The 22,347-nt window shown below is 47.9% G+C and overlaps 1 protein-coding gene across 1 annotated transcript in view; it reads right to left on the minus strand.

The window, feature by feature from the left end:
- Positions 1–3,227: 3,227 nt before the first annotated feature.
- GAB2 (GRB2 associated binding protein 2) overlaps positions 3,228–22,347 on the minus strand; it is a 175,623-nt gene continuing 156,503 nt past the window's right edge. The window contains exons 4-10 of the mRNA XM_090265744.1: positions 11,491–12,083; positions 10,166–10,260; positions 8,827–9,091; positions 7,252–7,342; positions 6,840–6,942; positions 5,141–5,266; positions 3,228–4,370 (exon numbers count right to left, since the gene is read on the minus strand). Coding sequence (XP_090121870.1) covers positions 4,227–4,370; positions 5,141–5,266; positions 6,840–6,942; positions 7,252–7,342; positions 8,827–9,091; positions 10,166–10,260; positions 11,491–12,083 — 1,417 coding nt within the window. The 3' untranslated portion in view covers positions 3,228–4,226. The remainder of the gene's footprint in view (positions 4,371–5,140; positions 5,267–6,839; positions 6,943–7,251; positions 7,343–8,826; positions 9,092–10,165; positions 10,261–11,490; positions 12,084–22,347) is intronic.

The raw sequence follows: 22,347 nt of genomic DNA on the forward strand, positions 1-22,347 counted from the left end.
GCCTGTCTGGTTTGGGAGAACACCGGAGGGGGAAGGCAGGGACTGCGGCGGCCAGTGGTGCGGCCAGGGCTTGGCTCCAAGAGCTGCCTGCCTGGGCTGCAGGTGGCGTTGGGTTTTGGCCCAAATGTCATAGACCCTTAAACGTTAGATCTCAGGGACCAGCAAAAGTGGGCCAATAGCCTGTCAGCCACCGAGTCACACTGAGTCATGTTTCAGTCTCAGGCCAGGGTTCCTTCTAAGGATGAATTGGCAGCTGTTACTGCAATTTCCACTTTATGCATCAGGAACATAGACGCTGAGGTAAGGAGGGTTCATTCTTATTTCCAGCCAAGAAAAGTACCCAATTATTTTCTATGAAAATGCAAGTGGAGGAGATGGGCCCCAAGGCTTTCTTGGATTCTGAGAGGCACAGTATTCTCATCGAAAGTGTGTTTAAGCCCCAGGGGCCGGCACAGTCCCTCAGACAGACTCAGCTGCCCCCAGTGGTTGCTTCTAATGGCCTTTATTGTTGTCCTGCTCCAACACCACAGTAAAAAGGGACCTGTGAGTGCCAGGCCTGTACCATGTGTCACCACAGCAAAAACAGGACCCACACGAACACGTCCCCACCCCACCCCAGACCTACTCACAGGATAAATACATGTTACAATTTTTTTAAAAAAAGAAAACAGAATAAATTAATAACTTAAGTGATTAGGCACCAACAGTGATTTGAAAAATTAATGTCAATTTTAAATGATAACAGGGCAAGAACCCAAGACTGGGCTTCTCCTAGCTCATTTTGTTTCCTGACAAATAGCAACAATTCTGTGTGAATGATTCTAATTTTCAAGACACATGTAACCAACAAATACACACGAACACACACCACCAAATATCACATGACAGTGTCTCCAATGGGACCCCCCCTCCCCCCAGGTGGCTGATTTGGCCCCAGGCCCCAAGGGGCTTGCGGAGTCCCAGAATGGTGCTCCCCTGCCCAGGAGGGGCCATAGAGCTTGTGTGGTCAGCCTCATTCCTCCCACTTTGCAGATGAGGAATGGGCCCACTTCCCTCCTGTGCTACACTCCGCTTCCAGAGCTCTGTCACAGGGTGTGGTCCGGGGAGGGCTGGTTGGCCACGCTTGGGGCTGAGGCCTCAGCCCTGTGTCAGGCAGAGGGGCCGAAGGGCAGAGTGGAGTTGAGCCTGTGCCCCAATCACTTCAGAATGGTTGTGCTTCTGTCCTGCGAATGGGGCAGGCTTGAATGGCTTCAAATGTAGAGGTTACCAAATCAATCTAGGGAGGGGACTGGGTTCACTGGTGGCCCATCCCTGGTGATCCAGACCCTCGAGAGAGGTCACAGAGCAGGGAGTTCTCCCTTAAAACAGCAGAGCATCAGCTGCTTCCAACACCCCCCATCTAAGCGCCCCTCTCACGGGCGCAAACCACGGCATGAAGGAGACGCATCTCCCTGTAGCACTCTTGCCTTTTCTCATGGCTCCTGCTCTGCTTTCTCTGACCTTGCAGAAGTGGAGCTGCAAGTGGGTGAGGCTGGCTCCTTCTGTGGGGAGCCCCAGGCAGGATGAGCCCTCTGCTAACGATGCTGAGAAGGCGTCCCCAATCTTGCCAGGTCACCAGGAGAGGTGGACTTGGACCCACTGATAGGCCAAAGGACCAGTTTTTAAAACTGAGCCGACAGGTACGTGCTAAACACTTGGTCATTTGTGGCTTGTGAGCCAGTTTCCTTTTCGCTTGTACTTCCTTCCATCTCTACCCCTGCCTGCACCCCAAGAGTGTGGGAGTTCTAGGAACCAAGAGCTGAAGGGAAGAATCCTTGCAGATTAGATTTGAACACAGTCTCTGAAGGCTCCAACCAGTTTAATTCATATCATTGGCACATTCAGAAAACGCTGACAGGGCACCAAGAGGGGCTGGGGACTGAGGGCATCGACACTTGGCCTCACCTGTAGCCTGAACAGGGCACAAGGGTGGCTCCACTGAAAGCTCTGCCATATGAGACCCTTTATAGGGGGCCTAAAAGGGACACAGGGTTAGACAGTGAGCCAGCAGGCCCTGCCCACTGGAGGCCGCTGCCACCATTTCACCTGCGGGAGCACAGCGGCAGGGACCCACACTCCCAAAGGCCCGTTGTACCCGAAGCACGAGGCTTGCCAAGGCTCTCCTCCCGTCTTCCTCATTTCCCTTCTTTCTCCACTGGACCCAATGCTGATCTCCTTTCCTTAAAAATCTCACCCATCTTCTAAGACCCATCTCAGGCACCTCCTTCTCCCAGAAACCAGCTTCTCTGGTCTCAGCCCCTTCCCGCTCCTGCCATGGCATGGACCTCCCCAAGAAGCAGCCTCACTGCCTCTGCTCACGCTCCAGCCACTTCAGAATGGTTGTGTTTCTGTTCTTGGAATGGGGACATCAGCATGTTAAGTCTCTCTCATGGCTATTTCCAATGCCTTATGTCCTTATCTCCCTCGCTACCCCTACCCACAACTGTGACCTCCTCAAGTGTGGGGCAGTGATTCATTCTTGTGTCCTCAGTGCCTAGTCCAGAGCCTGGTCACACCGGCCATTAATAAATGCTGTTTGAGTTGATTTGGACTGATACTAGGAGGAGGGGATCCTGTTGAGACAATATTCTCCCAGGGTACTTTTTAGGCAATGCTCAGGCCATTGGGCTGGTGAGGGGTGTGTGCACTCATTCACAGGAACTGAAAGGTGAGCGGTAGCCACCTCCATTCATTATAGTGGGGAATCATTTATTTTTAGGATGGCCTACTCTGCAGCGCTGGGTGAAACAGCTGGTCTTCCCAGTTGCCTCTGAAACTAGAAAATTTGGCCAAGAGCTTTCAACATAAAACATTCAGATACCCCTCCCCAGGCTGGGGAGAAAGAGCCTGGGGTGAAGCCCTACTTCCTGTCCCCGGCAGGGACAGGTGGGGATTGGTACTGAGCTGATAGCCTCCCAAGCCATGGGAGAAGCCTGGCCCCAGGCCACCCCTGTGCCTGGCACAGGCCGCATCCCCACATGTCACCCCCCAGGCTCTGCTCTGCCCTGCTCACTCCCTCGCACTGCATTCCCAGTCCTGGGACTGCCCTCACGCCCTGCCACCATGCACGCTGCACACCGCTCCCCGACATGACACAGTGCTCCTTCCCTCTCTGCCCCACTCGGCCTGCCCCGGGCCTGCCCCGCCTCCTGTCAGTTACCTGCGCCTCCTGCTGCCACACCGCTGGGGCCTCTGCCTCCCGCCCCAGGGCTGCCCCTCAGTCCCTGCACTACCTCCAGTGCTCCCACGCGCCCTCCAAGCTGCACCCTGCATTGCTTCCTCACAGCTCCACCAGCCCCCTCCTGCGGGGCTCACTGCCCAGCCCAGCCCAAGCCTCTCTGACTGGTCCCCTTTGGTGGTGGGAGCTTGGAGTCTTGGGGAAGTGCTGTCCCAGAGCAGCAGAGAGGGCCTGTGGCTCCACAGCCTCAGGGCCCCATGCCATGTCCTAGTCCCCCATCTGCTGGGCCCCGAGCCCTCTCTCCTTGTTCCCGGCTCATCCTCCTCAGTTTTCCTGTCCTCCTGTCCTCATCCTTCTGCCTGTCCCACCCCGTAACAGCGGCCCTGCCACTTGGCTGAAAGCGGGGACCACTGTGGGCATCTGCTGCCTTCTGCATGTGGGAGCTCATTCCTTTGTCCCTCAGGACCACCTCTAACCTTCCTTCTTGACCTCCTCTTTTGGTGGCCTTGCCTCTCCCATGCCGAGCCAGACAGGGATGAAGTCCATGTCCGCTTTGGTCTGCTGGTCCTTGTCTTTCCGGTCAGTGAGATGACGGGCTTCTTCCAGGACTGAAGGAGGTAGCCCAGGGGCTGGGGCTGCGACTGAGGGAGGTGTGGAATCTGGCTCAACCCCAGCCCTCCCTTCACACATCTAGTAGATACTCAGATTTAAGGGCAGAACGAGGCTGAAGGATGGTTTTTGGCAATAGCTCTAACTAAGGTGAATAGAGGCATGGCCATTATTGATAAAAATCAAAAGTGGGCCCCAAGTGGGCAGAGGAAGTGCCTCAATCAGGCCCTTGCCTCCCAGGGGAAGGGTTTAGGGTCCCTGATGTCAAGTGCGTTGAAGGCCAGAGTGGCAGAGAGGAGAGGGGTGGGCAGGAGGGGGCAATGGGAGAGGAGAAAGGGGAGGTGGGGAGGAGCCAGCTTCAGGGCCTCCTGGCCCCTCTCCGGGCTTGGTGGCCTGCGTGTCACAGCTTGGCACCCTTGGAAGGCTCTGAGGACTGCCGCACGTCTGTCCACTCCTGCATGGTGCTCTGCAGAGCCTGGGTCTTCTCCTTGTCCACCTGAACATAGTCCACCTTCTCGTCGGAAGTGACGGATGACGTGGACGGCTGAGGGACAGGCGGGGAAGTGGAGTTTCTGTGAGTTAGCCTCGGGTGGGGGCTGCGGGTGAGCTCGTCCTGAGCTGTCTCACGGGGACAGGGGGTGGGCCTCTGCCTTCCTCTTTGGCCTTGGGAGTCTGTCTGCTGTTTCTGAAAGTGGCTTTGGAGCCTGAACTCCACGCTGCACCACCACCCCTGTTTGCTACAACAGCGCCTCCAGCACCCAGATTTCCCAGCTCCTAGGAGAACCCAGGCCCTTCCTTGGCCTGGTGGATGGGTCCTGGCCTGCATCTCTGTCTCCACCCACCTCTGTGAGCACCCCTCCAGGGGAGGATTTGCTGGGTGCCACAGGGCTCTGTGTGTATCCCTTGGTGAGCACTCATGGCTACCCCAGGGGCGCCGGTGCAGAAGTACCTCCAGAAAACCACTGCGTCAGCAGCAGGGCTCTGGGACACCCCCAGACAGTGAGTTTGCCTTAAAGAGTGCTTGGGACCAGGACACAGGTGTCCCGAGTCTTGGCTCTGTCACTGGTTGACTCTGGAACCCTCAGCAGGTCCTGTCTGTCAGTGTGCTCTCGCCCGCCCCGCTGTGCGGCTGTGGAGGTCCCGCCGACCCAGGACCCCTGTGCACTGAGCGGGGCGATGGGAGCCCTGTAAGACCCAGAGGAAGGCACAGTCAAGTGGCAGGAGGCAGAGTGCTGCTGTTCGGGGCTGAAGGCACCCTCTGCCAGAGCCCTGGGAGCTCTGACGCCCCCACCCACCCCACCCCACCCCAGGCACCTTGCGGTGAGGGCTCGGGGAGCTTGGCTGGAAGTCCAGGGCCAGGTAATCGACGCTGCCAGTGCTCTTCTTCGGGGCTGGACTGTTGGTGCCACTGGGAATGGGTGATGCAGACATTGGGTTTTGCTGTATCACAAGGAGGAAAAAACTGTGAGTCAGGTTAGGAACTAGACTAACCCAGCACCACAAAAACACACCTCTGGGAGAAAGAGCTGCTAGCCTGCTTGGAGTCTATGCCAGGGACTTTTCATGTTCTCATTTAAACCCTCACAACAATCCTGTGATGCAGGTATTGTTACTGTTCTTATTTTTAAAAATAAAGATAAAACTGGTTCGATGAAGTGAAGTGACTTTGTTCAGCTAATGAGCAGGGACAGGAACCAGGTCTGTCTTCTGACCCCCAAACCTGTCCTAGTCTGTTCTGGGACATCAGGCCAAATCTCATCTACAGTCTTCCCAAGAGACCCAGCCTCTGCTTGCTGGCCCCTGAGAAGGCAGTGTCTTTCCTTTATGCACTGGATGTGGGAAAGTCTGCTTTTGCACTGTATCTGCTTCTCTGAAACTCCCACCGTGGCCTAGAGAAGGGTCGTCACACCGAAGCAGCCTGCTCTCTCCCGCCCCAGCTCCGCAGAGACCTTAGCAGAGTGGCCTCGCGTGCAGGCTGCCCACAGCCCGGCTCCTTCAGCAGCTCTTGCGGTGACGTGCTCTAGGACCTGTCTCCCTCCAAGCACCCGCAGTGACTTGTCCGGGATTTTCTTGCAGGCTCATTCTAATGAGAAAGGCTGTAGTCCTGTGTTCTGTGCTTGACTGCTTTATCGGTTGGTTGGTTGGTTCTTTCAATATGCAGCAACTACCATGTGCTGGGCAGGATTCTCTTTTCAATGAAGATCTTGGGGAGGAAATGTGCTGTGCGTGGCCCGTGTGTAAGCCTCTATGGTGGCCCTCACTGCAATGAGTCATTACATGTGTGTTTCCCCTGCTGAGGACTCAATCAACACTACACTCTTGCCCTTGCTTATGGTCATGGTAGGATGGGATGAGGAAATGGAGGGAAGATCTGTTGCTTTTATAAGATTTTTAACAGGGTAGATGAAGGAATTAACTCTGAAGGGTGCACTTGTCACTAATGACTGTTCTGAAACACATGTCTAGTGATCTGGCCAGTTAACCCTTTTGGAGCTCCCTCCCACCCATAGGAGGAGTCCAGACTTCCCAAGATGGCATGTGGGGTCCTTCAAGATCTGGCTCTAGTCCAGCCTCTTCCCCCTGCCCTCCCCACCTCCAGCCACAGTTAATGATTACTGTTCTCCACCATGCCCTCCCCTGAACACATGGCCACCTCCACCTCAGTGCTTCTTCTTCCCCCGCCTGGTATGATCACCTGCCCTGCAGGTGCATCCCCCCAGTGTCCTCTCAGTAGCACTGACCATGCCACCTCTGATACAGTCACAGAAAGGCAGGTCTTCCCTGCCTCTTCTGACCACAGCGTCTTTGGGGGTAGGGACCATCTCTTCATGGCCTCTGATGATAACCCTACAGTGCTCATCACACATGTGACTCAGGAAGATATGTAGCAGCAAACAAATAATGTGGGACCCCCTGGGCCGAGGAGAGTGAGCCAAGCTGGGAAGTGGGGATATGAGAGTGAGGTCCCACGGGACTTGAATGAGAGTCACTGCTTGGGCCCCAGGGGACTCACCATAGGGACGTAGTTCTCTTCGCTGTCTCCTGAGTCCGTGCTGGTGATGCTCTGTGTGGAGATGGGGCGGCAGTACTGGGAAGAGCTAGAGTTGAAGCTGTGGCTGTTGGGGGGGTGGCGGGGAGACAAAGAATAAACCCTGGGTAGTTTCCAGCCTCCATCCCTTGCATACCCAGACTTTTACCCTCAGAGCGTCACACTTCATTATCAGGTGAAGGTCTGATCCAGGGCGGATACAATTATTCCCGCTTTCAGTTTAGAAAACCAACCTCCAACAGATCTAGAGACTGCTCAGCTACTGACAACATTACCACCAGGTTGCAGCCTTCCTGACTCACAGCCTGGCTACCCACCAGTCCCTTTAACAATCCTAATGGCTGTTTGACACTCCCACTTCCAAAAAGATACTCACATGGCCCTAGACCAAGACTTGGTGACCGGTGATTTGAAGGGGAGTTCATCGATGACAGTGTTGTTTCTCAGGTCGAGTGGTGTTGGCTTTGCTGGAGCAGGAATAGAAAGTTGAGTTATCAGCCATTAATAATAATGCCACACAAACATACATGTAACACAAGGTATATTTATAAATGCCTTCATATTCATCCTAGTTTTGCATGGGGGAACTGAGGCTTAGCATGTTTATATAATCATTGCCCAAATTAATAAGCCTTGAAGTCATGTCTTCAGATTCCAAATTATACATTCTTTGCATTGTATGTATGGTAATCATATTTTCAGAATCCAAAATGAGGAGACAGAGTCTGACAACATATTGTTCTCCCCAGATTTATGACTCTATATACAGGAAAACAAGACACTTGAATAGGAGAATGTCACCATGACTGCTTTCTGCTGCTTCTGGACAGGGCTGTGGAGCCTGGAGTGGAGGAATATGAAGGCCACAAGACCCTGCAGGCTCCATTCAGATGCTAAGATGTGAATTCCCCATTGGCCAAACCAACTGGGCTTATCTCAGCCAAAGGTCACTCTGCTTCCCCCTTTGAATGCCAACCACTGATCCAAGGCCAGCAGCCTGAGGTAGAGACAGGCCTGGAACTTAACCTTTTGAGTGCCATGCATAATTTGAAATTTGGATCAACACGAGAAAAAATTATATCAATATATAACCTGAAGTACAAAAAATGAGAAAACATAAAATACAAATTGTTCCATTGTTATTTACATTTATAGCCGTAGAAAAAAAGTCGCTGGGAGCGGCGCTGGCACTTTTAGGAAAATTTGTCATTGTCACTCACAGTGACATTGGCACTCAAAGGGTTAACTTGAACTTCCTGGTCTAGGTGCTGGGGATACACATCTAACGCTAAGGACCAGAGTCAATGTCCCAGATGCTTTCCTTCTAAACACATCTGGGAGGCAGGAATTACTATTCCCATTTCACAGATACAAAAACTGAAGCTCAGAGAATTAAAATGATTTGCCCAAAGGCATACCTAGGAAGTCCTAGATAAGGATTCCAACCCACATTTACATGGTTTGAATGCTCAAGTCTTTCTATTACATCATAATGTATCTTTTAATAGACTCCTCTGTCAGTTCTGCCCTACTTTACCCTTGAGTAGCATTTTATACATTATGAAATACTTTTAGATATATTATCTATGTCCTTCACTTCTTCTGGGAGGTATGTGTTATATTTCCCATTCCACAAATGAAGAAACAAGGCTCAGAGATACAGAATAATTTCTCTACACCCACATGTTAGCAGGTGGCAGAGCTGAAACCTAAGTCTGTTCTGTCCTGACTCCTACACTCCTCTGCCCAGCAGGCTTCTCCAGCAGCTAGTCCCTAAGGTGCTAGGGATGAATTTGGAGTGTTGTGTATGTGTGTGTGACTTTGGCGTGGTTTAGGCCCCAGAATCTACCACTTCTTTGCAAGTAAAGTTCAGGATCCACTTGATTGCTAAATGAATGCAAACAGTCCCCGGCCATTCTCCAGAGACAGGACAAGGAAAGAGTGGACTTACCTTTCCGGTCAGGTTTGAGGTTGCGGTTGACAGGAGGTGGCTGGATCTCACTCCCTCGGCTGGGGCCTCGGTGCAGAGGAAGGGCTGTAGTGGGGTAGCCAAGCGGGTCAAAGTGATGGGGCCCTGGGCTCATGGGGATGTAGACACTCTGGGAATTATCAACTGCTCGCTCCATGGCCAGCAGGGAAGAGGAACCTGGATTCATGGGCACGTAGTTGTCTTCAGAATTGGTGCTATCTGATCGGCCTATAAGTGTTTTCCCTGGCTAGGAAGGAGAGAGAAAGAAATACAGCTGTCACTAGCAAGAAGAAACAATAGGGATGGTGAGGATTTATATACGAGGGAAGAAAAGTCATGACTGAGTGAGTAGCACTGTGAAGCTATAAGGCAGACCCTGGGAAAACCCAGTAAGAAAGCAGAGGGGAGACAGGAAGAAATGAGGTCTGTGGGTCCCTTCTAGCTTCCATGACCCCTTGGGAGTCACTTATAACTTTTGATAAATCTTTTGTATAAAATATCATTGGTGGCTGGGTCCACGAGGCTTTCAAGATACCTAAGGTCGAGGGTAGCACAGGCCACGGGCTGCGTAGGTTTGGTTTAGGCCCCGCCTTCACCTCAGGTGTGGACTCACCACTGGGAGGTCAGCATCTCAGGCCCTAAGCGGGCAAGGAGTGTATTAGAAGCCCTGGCCCTGGCTGGTGAGGCTGGTCCAGATGTGCTTCCCCAGTCTAGCCTTCAGTGTGACCACCAAGCCATAGTCAGAGGTGCCACAGAATGTGTGATGAGCAACCATGACTACAGCCTTCCTTTGACTACTCTTGCCCCGTGTGTTCAGATGTATAACTAAGCTGCTTCTGCTTTGGTTACCTACTTTTCAGTCCTTTCCATGCACCGAAAGTCAGGTCTAGCCGGGGCCTGGCACCTTGCAGAATTGTGGTCTGCCCCCTCTAGAAGGGTCTTGCACTCAGAACCATGGTTCTGCCGCTGAGCCTGACTCTGAGCCACCTCTGCCTGCACTCTCTTACCACAGCCCCTCTTCCAGGTGAGACCCCATGGGCAAGGATGCTGCCTTACACCCACCATCCCAGAGCCCGAGTCCTCTGCATTCTAGATACCTCCTGCTCAGCTCCGGGGCTGGAGAACCATGTCATCTAGTGTAGCTAAATTCACACATTTCTTACACAGCAGGACACCTGTATCTTACTTTCTAAAAACTCAACCCAGGGTTTTGAACTGAGACAAGAATGAGGCAGGGTCCTAAGAGGGAGATGCTATCACTCTTTGGGTGACCCTTAACCCATCTGATCTGGATGAGGACCCCTGGCTGAACCCTACTCACCAGGAAAGAACCGACTCCATCGCTCATGGACTCTGCAGGGCGGCCCGCACCCTTTCCACCGCGCTCCGGGTACTCGTAGGACTCACAGGAAGAGGCTATGACAGAGTAAGGAAGATCCAGATGCGCTCACAGTTGGTCTGTGTGCTGATCCTCACCCAGACCCTTACCAGGGCTGCTCAGGGGTCTTATTAAAACTCCAGATGTACCACTCTCAACCCCTGATGACAAGGTACTACTTTTGTCACATTCCTCCTCAGTTCAGAGGTCCCTCCCAGGCTTCTAGAGCCAGCTCCCAGGTCGGTGTCCCCATTGAATCCGTCTTTGGCCACCTCTGCCCTCGTTTATGCACTTCTCCTCTGCCTCCCAGAGCACCTACCTCCCATCCCACTCAGCCAGCCGTACAGTAGTGCTGATACCTGGCTAATTTATACATGTTGACTTTATTTCCCCAGCTATATGTGAGTTCTCTGAAGGGCAGGGACATGTTTTTTTAATGTCTCTCATCTCCATTTTAGAGCACAGGGTGATTGATCAAATAGTTGATGGACTGGAAGACTGCAAAGAGGATTGAGCTACGAGGCCCATCTCTGTTCCTGGCTGACTGTGCGGCCCTAAGTGTCCTACCTACCATGGGCCTCATGGGAAATGGACACCATGAGGCTTTATCACGCCAAATTCTGGGGGTCACTATGCGACTTAAACAACAGATATAACAACAGGCTTTGTAAACTATAAAGCAAATGCAAAATGAAAGGGATTAATATTATTGTACTTTTTCTGTAAACAGAGGAGATTACAGGCAAAGCTGGAATACCCGGAGTTGGAAACAAGTGACAGCAGAAGTTAGATCCTTCAGCTAGAAGTTCAGACTTTAAACAGAGATTCAAGGGTGGCCTAGAAAATATTTTGAAGATCTAATTTTATTTTAGTAATCTGCTAATCCCCATGGGTTTGACTTCAGTGTGGACTGGTTCTCTAAGTCGATTTTTGCAATCTCTGGTTTCATTTATAAATGAATAAAATACTATGATCTAGACTTCCAAACCCAGAATATGTTGCATTGTGGTTAACCAGCACTGTTCTGTCTCCTGTAGTAGAATACCAATTTCTCGGAGGCAGGGTCTTGCCAGTGTGGGTGTCCCCTAACAGCTTCCAGTGTGGGAGGACCCACTGGCAAGGGGTCTGAGTACAAGATGTCTAAGCCACATCTGTGACCCGGCTGGTCCTCAAGTTTCCTGAGCATGAATCACAATGAACTAGCAAACTGCTGAGAACCCCCGGGCTACCTCCCCTTCCCCCGGGCCTCAGTGAGGGCTGACACTGACCTCGGTGAAGTCGGCTGTTGTCCATCGCAGGGAGCGTGTTGCGCCTGGGGATGGTGGCAGCGGCGGAGGCCGATCTGCTGTGTTCGCCAACTGGAGGTCTCTGTTGAGGGCTGCCCCATCGAGGTGTTTCGGCCTGACTTGGCTTGGGGGGTCTGGGTGGGGGAGCTATGACTGAGTCCCCAGGAGTGGCCACTGCCAGGGTGTTGTGGTTCTTGTCCAGCGTGAACGTCCTAGGGATCTGGTAGGCTGAGAGCGGGGTGGCCGGAACATCCATATTGTCCACCAGGAGGTCCCCGAACTCCCGGCACAGGGTGTTGCTGGGTGTCTTGAAGGTGTACACATCCTCATTGTCTGTCTCAGAGCCCGTGAGGCTGCCCTTGGTGTGGCCATGGGAGGCCAGGCTCCGGGGGAGGTCATAGGTACTGTCTCTGAATTCTGTGTTGTGCCGGCTCGGCTTGGGGAGGCTGTAGAAGCCATGGACTTGGCCAGCGACCCCGTTGACACAGTGCCCATTGCCCTGGGCAAGCTTCTGTACAGCCGTGTCACTTCTCATGAGAAAGGAGGCCCTGGTGCCCTGAGAGAAGCTGGCACTCCTACGAGAGAGAAAGAAGGGAGGGGCAGGGGGTTAGAGGAGGCTAGGACTGCCCACCGAGGGAGGGTAGCTGCCATGTTCAAAGCCTTGCGCAGCCCCTTGGTGTGAGGAGAAACACAGGCTGGGGGGGGGGGGGCGGGCAGGTAGGGGTTTATCTCAGCTGACTAGCTGTGTGACCTTGGGCAAGGCACCTTCTCTTTCTAAGTTTCAGTTCACGCATCTGCAAAAATGGTGAGTAAGAACATACTGCGAAGGCTATTCAGAAATTAGACCCTGGTATATAGATGTCTGATCAATGCTAGCCTTTATTCCTCTCCCTACCCCCAAATGGCAGTGATTAGCAGAGGCTGGTCTTACCCTACTGCCCCTCCCCACAGCAGTTATCAACGAGACATTTATACTGCTAACTTGTTTACTATTTAAGTCAGGACATAAACATTTTAATACAAAGGCTGAGAGACAGTAGAAAGAACTCTTAAGTCAGTGTCAGAAAACAGCAAACAAATCATTTTCTCCAAGTCTCAGTTTTCCCAGTGTAAGATACGTTAGCTTAGGGGTGTTGATGTTCTAAGTTATAAAGAAGTACTCAAATGTTAGCTATAGATTTATTTTCTACCATGTATCATGGTTTGTTGGGAGGCACTTATAAGGAGAAATATCTCTTTCCAGAAGCTTAAATATCTACAGGAAAGATGGTTTTCTGGTTGGAAACTATATTCAGGATAGAAAAAAGTTTTATTATTATTTAAAAATTTAGGTGTTTGGGAAATAAGGCAAAACAGCAGTTTAAAGACCTAGGAGTGGGGGTATTTGTGTTAGATTCCAGTACTGCCAGTATATGTTCTGTGAGCTCCACTGCCCCCTCCCCAAGATGTGGTTAGTGGGTCTCAAAGGCTCTTAAGGGTCCATTTGGCTCTGAAGCAGCACGAGCCTTTGGTGTGTTAAGTGTGGTTTTCAAATTGGACTTTGTGTTCTGTGCAAGTAGCGATCCAGGTCTGGTTTTCTCTCTCTTACATTATAATTCTTCATAGAATTTCATTTTGGGGGAAAAAAATCATCACTATTATAGAACAATCCTTTATAGTAGTGCTTCTCAGTCATCTGGGGGCTATACACTTCTAAGAATCTGATAAAAAGCTGTTGGAATTTCTCAGCAGTATAAGACAGTATATATATATATATCGTCGGCAGCCGTCCGTCTCGAGAGACGATGGTGTAGCTTCTTAAGAGTCTATCTGCACCGCCGAGAATGGCTGTGCAGTCCGACTCGGGAGTGACACGGTATCTGTCTCCTCCCGTGTTGAATCGACATCTTGCGATGACGCTGGAGTGTCCTCTCCAGTGGAGCTGAAGCTACAGATCCTGGGCAGGGTGATATGGAGGGTCTGCTGTTGCCCATGCAGCAGACCCCCCCTCTCTTCGCAGCTGAAGGATCCAAGGGAAAGACTGAGTCAATACAGCTTGGCTTCAGGTGCGCCGCAGGAGTTGCCGGTGTTGACTACAACGTCAAACCGCCTTAGGGACTCCGGCTCTGGATTTTCTGTCGGGGTTTACTCCCTTAGCCTTTCCTCTGAAGAGGTATGCCGCAAGGCAGCGGAGGTTTTTTGGAATCAGAGTTTTCCTTCTCTGTGTATATATATATATATATATATATATATATATATATATATATACACATACATATATATGTATACACACACACACATAAAACATATATATGTGTGTGTGTGTATATAAATAAAATAAATTTGTGTGCTAAATCTAGGGGACGAGTGTGTCATGACCTCGGAGGCCAATCCATGGAACTTCTGCCCCATACAAGCTCTTTTGCCTCACGAACGGCTTGTTGTATATGGATGTGGCCACCAGGTGGTGGTAGAAAATAGGGCCCAGCGGCCTAGACCCAGGAAGGAAACAGGTAAGGTCAGGCTCTCTCTTAAGCCTTTAGATAATGGAGTGCTTGGAGCAGAGGTTAGGTGAGCCAGTGGTAGGCAGGTCTTCATGTGGTTTTCACCTGTTTTTGGTGCATTTCATTTTGTTTTTTTGAATTTCCAACTCTCTGTTGGGTGCCTCTATCTGGGTTAGCCCATTCAACACACATGTACGGATGTCCTAGGCTCCATCTGTCTCAGGCATACTTGATACTGAGATGCCTCCTGCCCTGGCAGGGAGGGTGGCAGTGGTGGAGGAGGTGACTTGCATGCAAATAATTACAATCAAGTGGGTGAGTAAGTGCTGCTGACAGATTTATACTAACCTTCCCTGGGTGGGGGTGGGGGGGTACATAATGTCAAGGGATGCCTCTTTAGAGATGTTACCTTTGAGTGAGTCTGAGAATTGGCCAGGCAAAAGGCAAGAGAAAGGAAAAGGTGTTCCAGTGAGAGGCACAAAGAGGTAGAACACAGGCTGGAGTGAGTGTGTTAGGAGGAAGGGCTGAGAGAAGGCAGTCCAGAGCTGATGGGAATAGGGGGCCCCCTGGAAGGATTTTAAGGTGGCAGCGGGGCTGGGGTGGGGCGAGCATTACAGATGTCCTGCAGTAGCCTTAAACCCATTCCAGAACAAATTCATCATTTTCACCTGACCCCTCTGTTTTGGAAATGGCACCAGGCATTCAAGCCTGAGAGTGACCCACATTGTGAGTTTTCATTCATTAACTTCACGGGTCCTACTGAATCCACCGCAGTGCAGGTCCTCCTGGTTTCTCTGATGATAAAAGGGCTAGTAAAACGTCTCCCTACCATCTGCCCAGGACCTCTCTGATCCTTCCTACCTCCCACTGACATTTACTTCCCTAGCTCCCCAGGGTAAACGTTTTCAAAACTGTCTCATTGCCTTTAGGACGAAGCCCCATTCCAACCCCCATGCAGCTCTCCCATCTCTTCTCCTCAGGTCCTCGTCCCAACTTCCCAGGGTTCCCAGTGTGCCCCATGCAACAGAGCCCCGGACTTTGTTGTTTGCTCTGTCCGACGAGGTCTTACTTCCATCTGGCAAGCTCCCAGTCCTTTATGCTTCAAACTCGACTCAAATGGCCCATTTTTGAAAGCTGTTTCTCACCATCCTCTACCTCGAAGTCTAATCAGTCACTTTCTTAACTCTGTCCTTGGGGCAGGCAGCAATTGTTACCTGCCTTAAGTACTACTGTTACTTGTCTCTTTCACCAAACTATGATTTCCTCCAGGAGAAACCTCTCTGTGTGCTTTCCTTCCCTCAGCCCTGGATTAGCGCTGGTTGCCTAGTAAATAATGAGTAAATGCTTGCTGAGTGAACAACAAATGAATGTATAAACTGACCAATGAATGAAGCGTTGGTGCTGCTGTCCAGTTTCCTGAGCTTGGCCTGAATCCTTCAGGTCAGCACATCAGCCCCCGCCCCTTCTCAGGAGCAGCTAGCTCCGCTCCCACCGCCCGGGCCCAGGCGTCCTCCTCCAACTACAAACGCGCACTCATCCGTCCTCACGGCCCGGTGGTCTAAGCTCCCAGTCTGGGCTTGCGCTATTCACCGTTCTCTGGAGGGCTCCCTTGGCGCATCAAAACTTACACAAAATGCCAAACAAGCCTTTTTGGTGCTCGAAGGTGTTACAGGTCCTCTAATTCTCCTTCCGCTTCACAGGGCCTTCCTTTTTGCCCCCCATCGCACCTCACGCTTCCATCACTGCGCTCGCTCTGCCTGTGCGAAAGCTGCTTGGGTCCATGTCCTTCCCCTTCTGTCAGACCCTGCGCTCCTGGAAGGCAGAGGGGACCTATCCTGTGCCCCGTGTGGTAGGTGATAACGATGCACGTTGGGGGCGGGGGTGAGTGCTACCTCAAGAAGCAGGTGCAGGAGTGGTACAAGGGAAAGAAATTTGCCCTAAGTGTCATACTCAGATGGTGGCAGAACTGGTTCTAGCGCCCAGGTGTCAGGATGCCCTGCTCAGAGCTCACGTTGATTTGGGCAAAAACCAAGAGGGGAATTCTGAGCGCTCAGAAATCCGGTGGGCTCCAAAACTTACGCGCGAACCTTCGCGGAGGCCCCTGCCACCATGATGGGCTGAGGTGCTTTCCTGGCAAAGATACCTGGAAGCAGGCGGTTTGGAGACAGGATCTCTTCCAGGGCTGTGGGCTGACGGACCTCACATAATGAGTGGGACACTGCGCCAGACACATCGTACAGGACGTAGCTGTTAAACCTAACAGTTCCAGGAGACACGCATCACCCTCACATACCAGTGGGGTGGGGGGAGGATGGTAAGCAGTGGGGTTGCACAGGGAGATACTGGAACACAAGTGTGTTGGGGAACCCCGCAGGGGCAGAGAGAAGTCTGAGAGGAGACACTCCTGAAGGCCAGCAGCTCAGAGCCTTTCCTTCCCAGTCCTGGCCGACAGTGGCTCCAGACGTCGTGGGTAGGTGGGGGAATCGCACCACCTCTTACACATGCGGTCTTAGTATCGACCCCGAATGTCTCCCTGGCTTTTAGGAATGGCCTCCTAGGTTTCCAGCCACTTTAGTTTGCACTTGGTCTTTTGTGCATTTATGTACAATTGTATGCACCACACTGCACCAAGATTTTACTTTTTTCCACCTTACTCCAACAATAAAGAGTACTCCAACAATAAAGAGCCTGGTCTAATTTTTAATGGGTATGTTCCCATTTAAGGAAACCTAATATATAAATGCTTACAGGTATGTTAGCTACCATTTATAGTTCTGTAGTTGTCACTGGCAATCTTCTTTTTAATTAAATTTTTTTTTTCAATTACAGCTGACATTCAGTATTATATCAGTTTCAGGTATACAGCATAGTAGTAGACATTTATATAACTTATGAAGTGATCCTCCAATAAGCCTAGTACCCATCTGACACTGTACATAGTTATTACAATATTATTCACTATATTCCCTATGCTGTACCTCACATCCCCATGGCCATTTGGAACTACCAGTTAGTACTTCTTAATCCCTTCACCTTTTCCACCCAGCTCCCTACCCCACTCCCATCTGGCAACTGTCAGTTCTGTTTTTCTATGAGTCTTTTTCTGTTTCGTGCGTTCATTTATTTGATTTTTATTTTTTCAGTCTTAGCAATTATTTAATGTTCTTTTAGTTCACTTATACAGTAGTCCCTCTCTATATCGCGGTTCACTTATCGTGGCCTCACTGTATCACGGGATTTTTAAAAATATTGTATTTAATTATTTATTGGGATTTTTCGCTATATCGTGGGATTTTGCAGTACTGTATATGTATGTTGTTAGTCCTGGCTGGTTTGGCTCAGTGGATTGAGCGTCGGCCTGCGAGCTAAGTGTCGCTGGTTCGATCTTCCAGTCAGGGCACATCAGAGAAGGAAAACTCTGACTCCAAAAAACCTCCGCTGCCTTGCGGTATACCTCTTCAGGGGAAAGGCTAAGGGAGTAAACCCTGACAGAAAATCCGGAGCCGGAGTCCCTAAGGCGGTTTGACGTTGTAGTCAACACCGGCAACTCCTGCGGCGCACCTGAAGCCAAGCTGTATTGACTCCGTCTTTCCCTTGGATCCTTCAGCTGCGAAGAGAGGGGGTGTCTGCTGCATGGGCAACAGCAGACCCTCCATATCACCCTGCCCAGGCTCTGTAGCTTCAGCTTCACTGGAGAGGACACTCCAGTGTCATCGCAAGATGTCGATTCAACACAGGAGGAGACAGATACCGTGTCACTCCCGAGTCAGACTGCACAGCCATTCTCGGCGGTGCAGATAGACTCTTAAGAAGTTACACTATCGTCTCTCGAGACGGACGGCTGCCGACATATGTATGTTGTTAAAGTTACGTAGGTTTAAGAGTGTAGAACATGTTTAAGAACATAAGTAGTGTTTATAAAAGTGTGGAAAAGGTTAATAAGGGAGTGGGAAAGGTTAATAAGGGACTGGGAATGGTTTATAAGTGTGTGGGAAGGGTTTATAAAGCCTTAAAATATATATAAATACTAAAATAAATATAAGGTTCCTAGTTCATGGATTTTTACCTATCATGGGGGAGGGGTCGAGAACGTAATATGTGTGATAAGTGAGGGAATACTGTATACTTATATGCATTTTCAAAGTTGACTTACAAATAAAATATCATAATAGTTTTTGTAAAATTAACAGAAACAAACAAAAATGAAAAACCTTTCTCTAGGAAAAAACAACCAAAATTATATTTGAGAAAAATTTCCTTTTTTTCATTCCAACATTGACTTAATATTAAAAGGTAAATGCCACTGTAGGTCATATATTTGGAAATCAAATGCAAAGATCAATAACATTTTCTGCAAGGTGAATTTTTAAAAGTAGATGTGATATTCCAGTAAAGGATTATAGTGTATTATTTTATAATATTTCTAAGGCTATAAAAGTAAACATAGTTTTTAAAATAGATATATTTCATATAACATACATCATATTTAAGTGGTAAAAAGTTACTGTTTTCTTTTGAGGTAAATGAAAACATTATATATAGTAAGTTATTTTTTTTAATTAAGTAATTTTTAAGTTGTTATTCTATTATAGTTGCCCCAATTCATTTGTTTTTTAGATTGCACCTATGAGATAAGTCATCTGGTATTTGTCTTTATCTGTCTCACTTATTTCACTTGGCATAATACCCTCTAGGTTTATCCATACTGCTGCAAATGGTAAGATTTCATTCTTTTTACGGCTGAGAAATATTCCATCATATATACGTACCACATCTTCTTTACCCAATTGTCTATAAAGGAACACTTAGGTTGCTTCCATATATTGGCTATTGTAAATAATGCCACAGTGAACATGGGGGAACATATATCTTTTTGAATTAGTGTTTTGGATTTCTTTGGATAAACACCCAGAAGTGGAATTGCTGGGTCCTAAGGCAGTCCCATTTTCAATTTTTTGAAGAATCTCCATACTGTTTTCCACAGTGGTTGCAAGAATCTACATTCCTAACAACAGTGCACAAGGGTTCCCTTTTCTCCACATCCTTGTCTGCACTTGTTTGGTGATTCATTGATGACACCCATTCTGTCAGGCGTGAGGTGATATCTCATTGTGGTTTTAATTTGCTTTTCTCTGATAATTAGTTTCACTGGCAATCTGAAGAAGTCATTAGATCATCCTCCTGTATGTGACCCATCCCAAATGGATCCCTGCTGTGAGGGAAGAAAATCCAGCAAGTTCTTTCTTACAGTCTCTAAGAGGTGAGCTAATCTCTGCATCTCAAATGCTTCTTTCTGGCTGCAATTCTGAGCCCATCTTCTGTCTGTGGTTCTACAGCATAACTGTGTATGAGCAACTAAATGAAACTGAAGTTGTGTATTCTGCCTGTGGTCAATCAAAGCCACTGGGTGAATGAGTCAGAAATGACTAATCATGGTTAAGTTCTCCACTGATATTTCTGATTTTACCTTTTACTCACCATTTTTCTGCAGAAAGATGCCACAGGGCCAGTGATGCTTTCATTCTGGCATCTCATCACTTGGAATTTCACTCCCCTCAACCCTCCCAGAGTTATGACTTTCCAGGGCCTGCGACTCACCACAATGTGTCAACTGTTATAGGTCTAACAGCCTCCTTGAAATAAGAAGACAGAGACTGGCTTGAATCTGGAATGAGGCCCCAAAGGCTGAAGGGCAACAATAAATCCAATGGAACTAATTTGTCTTCAAAGACAAAAAGGGCTCTGCTTTTCTTGAAGGTGTCAGTTCAAAACTCCTTCCATTGGCAATAGTTACTATTCTGATTACTTACTTATTTGAGCTTAGTGGATGAGCTGGATTTTGAAAACTGAAGTCATTTTAACCAGAATACATATTACTCAGTACTTAAAGGAAGAATAGGTTTTATCTCTAATGTGCATAATTTATTATAACTGTATATTAGGTTTCCCCATAAATGTAAAAAGGAATAGGTAGAAGGCCAGTATTGTTAACCTCATAAATATTACTTGACTGTAGTTGTCCTACCAGGCATATATTTTAAAAAGATTTTATTTATTTATTTTTAGAGACAGGGGAGGGGAGGGAGAAAGAGAGGAAGAGAAACATCGATATGTGAGAGAAACATCAATTGATTGCTTCTCACATGTGCCCCAACTGGGGATTGGCCCGCAACCCAGGCATGTGCCCTGACCGGGAATTGAACCAGATAACTTTTCGCTTTGTGGGACAATGCCTAACCAGTTGAGCCACACAGGTCAGGGCCAACCAGGCATATTTATGTCTATGCTTGACAGCAATGAACAAGCTGGTTCTCTCTTCAAAGTCCCTGCTTAAAGGGAACTGTATGAGATTATTTTTGAGATCAATTTGGTAACAAATGTAAAAATGCTTTGTAAACTGTAAAGCATTATTGTTTTTCTAGAGCACCTAGTATGTAAAGTGAAAGCCAGAGTAGTATAGGATTCAAGTCCACCCACATTCTTGCCAACACTTGGCATTGCTAGTCTCTCTTTTTTTAACCCATTCCAGTAGAGGTGAAGCAAAACCTTATTTAGGTTTTAATTTGCATTTTCTTGATGATTCAGCAATTTTTCATGTGCTTATTGCTCATTCCTGTACCTTTTTGGTAAAGTGTCTGTTCAAATCTTTGCCCATTAAAAAAAATTGGGTTGTTTGTCTTCTATTGAGTTGTAATAGTTCGTTATATATTCTAGAAATAAATCTTTTATCAGATATACATGCTTTGAATATTTTCTCACATTTTATGACTTGCAATTTTGTTTTCTTATCGAGTTCTTTTGAAGAGCAAAAGTTTTAATTTTGATAAAAACTATTTGATCACATTTTTCTTTTATGATTCCTGCTTTTTGTATCCTATATAAAAATCTCTGCATACCCCAAGATCACAGAGGTGTTTTCGTCTAGAAGTTTCATAGTATTAGATTTTAGATTTAGGTCTCGAATACATTTGCGTTAACTTTTTTTTTTTTTAATCCTCACCCAAGGACATTTTGTTTTCATTGCTTTAAGAAAGAGGGGAAGAGAGAGAGGAAGGGAGAGAAAAAACATCAGTTCAAGAGAGAAACATCAATTGGTTCCTCCTGTATGTGCCTGGACTGGGGATTCTATGCACCTGGACCAGGGGTTGAACCTGCAGCCTAGGTAGGTGCACTGACTGGGAATCAAACTCATGACTCTTTGGTTATGGGATGACGCTACAACCAACTAAGCCACACCAGCCAGGGCCATTTGAATTAACTTTTGAGTAGTGTGATATGAAGTAAGGGTTCTTTTTTTATTCCTATATGAATAATTAGCTCTTCCAGCATCATTTGATGAAAAGACTTTCATTTCTCTATTGGCATCTTTGTCAAACAATATTACATACTGAAAAATTAAAATAAAAATTGCAGCTCACCTCTCATCAGAAACAATGAATGCTGGAAGACTATAGCATAGCATCCTTTAAAATTATGAAAGAAAATAAAACCACCATTCCCAAATTCTATACCCACCAAAAATATCTCTAAAATGATGGTGAAATAAAGATATTTTCAGATAAATAAAATTTGGGAAAATATGTCATGAGGGGACTTACATGGCAAAAAATGGTGAAGGAAGCTCTTCAGGCTCAAGAGAAATAAAACCGAGTGAATACTTCACGAGGCAATGTTTAATATTTGCTTTCAATACTCATATATATATACTAATAAATAGCTTAGGAGGGAAAAATAATCTTTTATAATTATGCAGGTATTTACCACTTTTTGCTACTTTTCCTCACTCCTGAAGATCTTAGTTTCATTCTGGTACTATCTTGCTTCTGCCTGAAGAACTGCCTTATCATTTTCAAAAATCAGATCTTCTGGAAATTCTCTTCTTTTTCTTTCAACTGAGAATGTCTCAACTTTCTTTTCATTTCTGAAGGATACATTTGCAGGATATAGACTTCTGGGTTGAAAGAGTTCTTTTCCCTTTCCATTAATCTTGTGTGTTTTCCTTTATCAGATGAAATATTGTTATAATACAGGCTTTTAAATCTATGTCTGGTCATTTCAACATATGGGATTATGTTGGAGTTGACATCTGTGCTTTCCCTTAAGACTGGTTACATTTTGATGATTCTCTGTATGCTGATAAATTCTGAATTATGTCCTGAATTTTGTGATCTTATGCTGTCTAGACACTGGGTTCTGTTATAATCCTCTGGAGAATGCTGATGATTTTGTTTTTGCAGGCAATCAACTTGGTTAGGTTCAGACTGCAAGTTTTGACTCCTTCTGTGTTGGGAAGTGCAAATCTCAGCTTAGTTTACAAAGCCTTTCCTATGCTGCTTTGGGACTGTCCCACACTTAG

Source organism: Furipterus horrens, unplaced genomic scaffold (assembly GCF_987537825.1).
Source record: "Furipterus horrens unplaced genomic scaffold, mFurHor1.1.pri manual_scaffold_2, whole genome shotgun sequence".
NCBI classification, from domain to species: Eukaryota; Metazoa; Chordata; class Mammalia; order Chiroptera; family Furipteridae; genus Furipterus; species Furipterus horrens.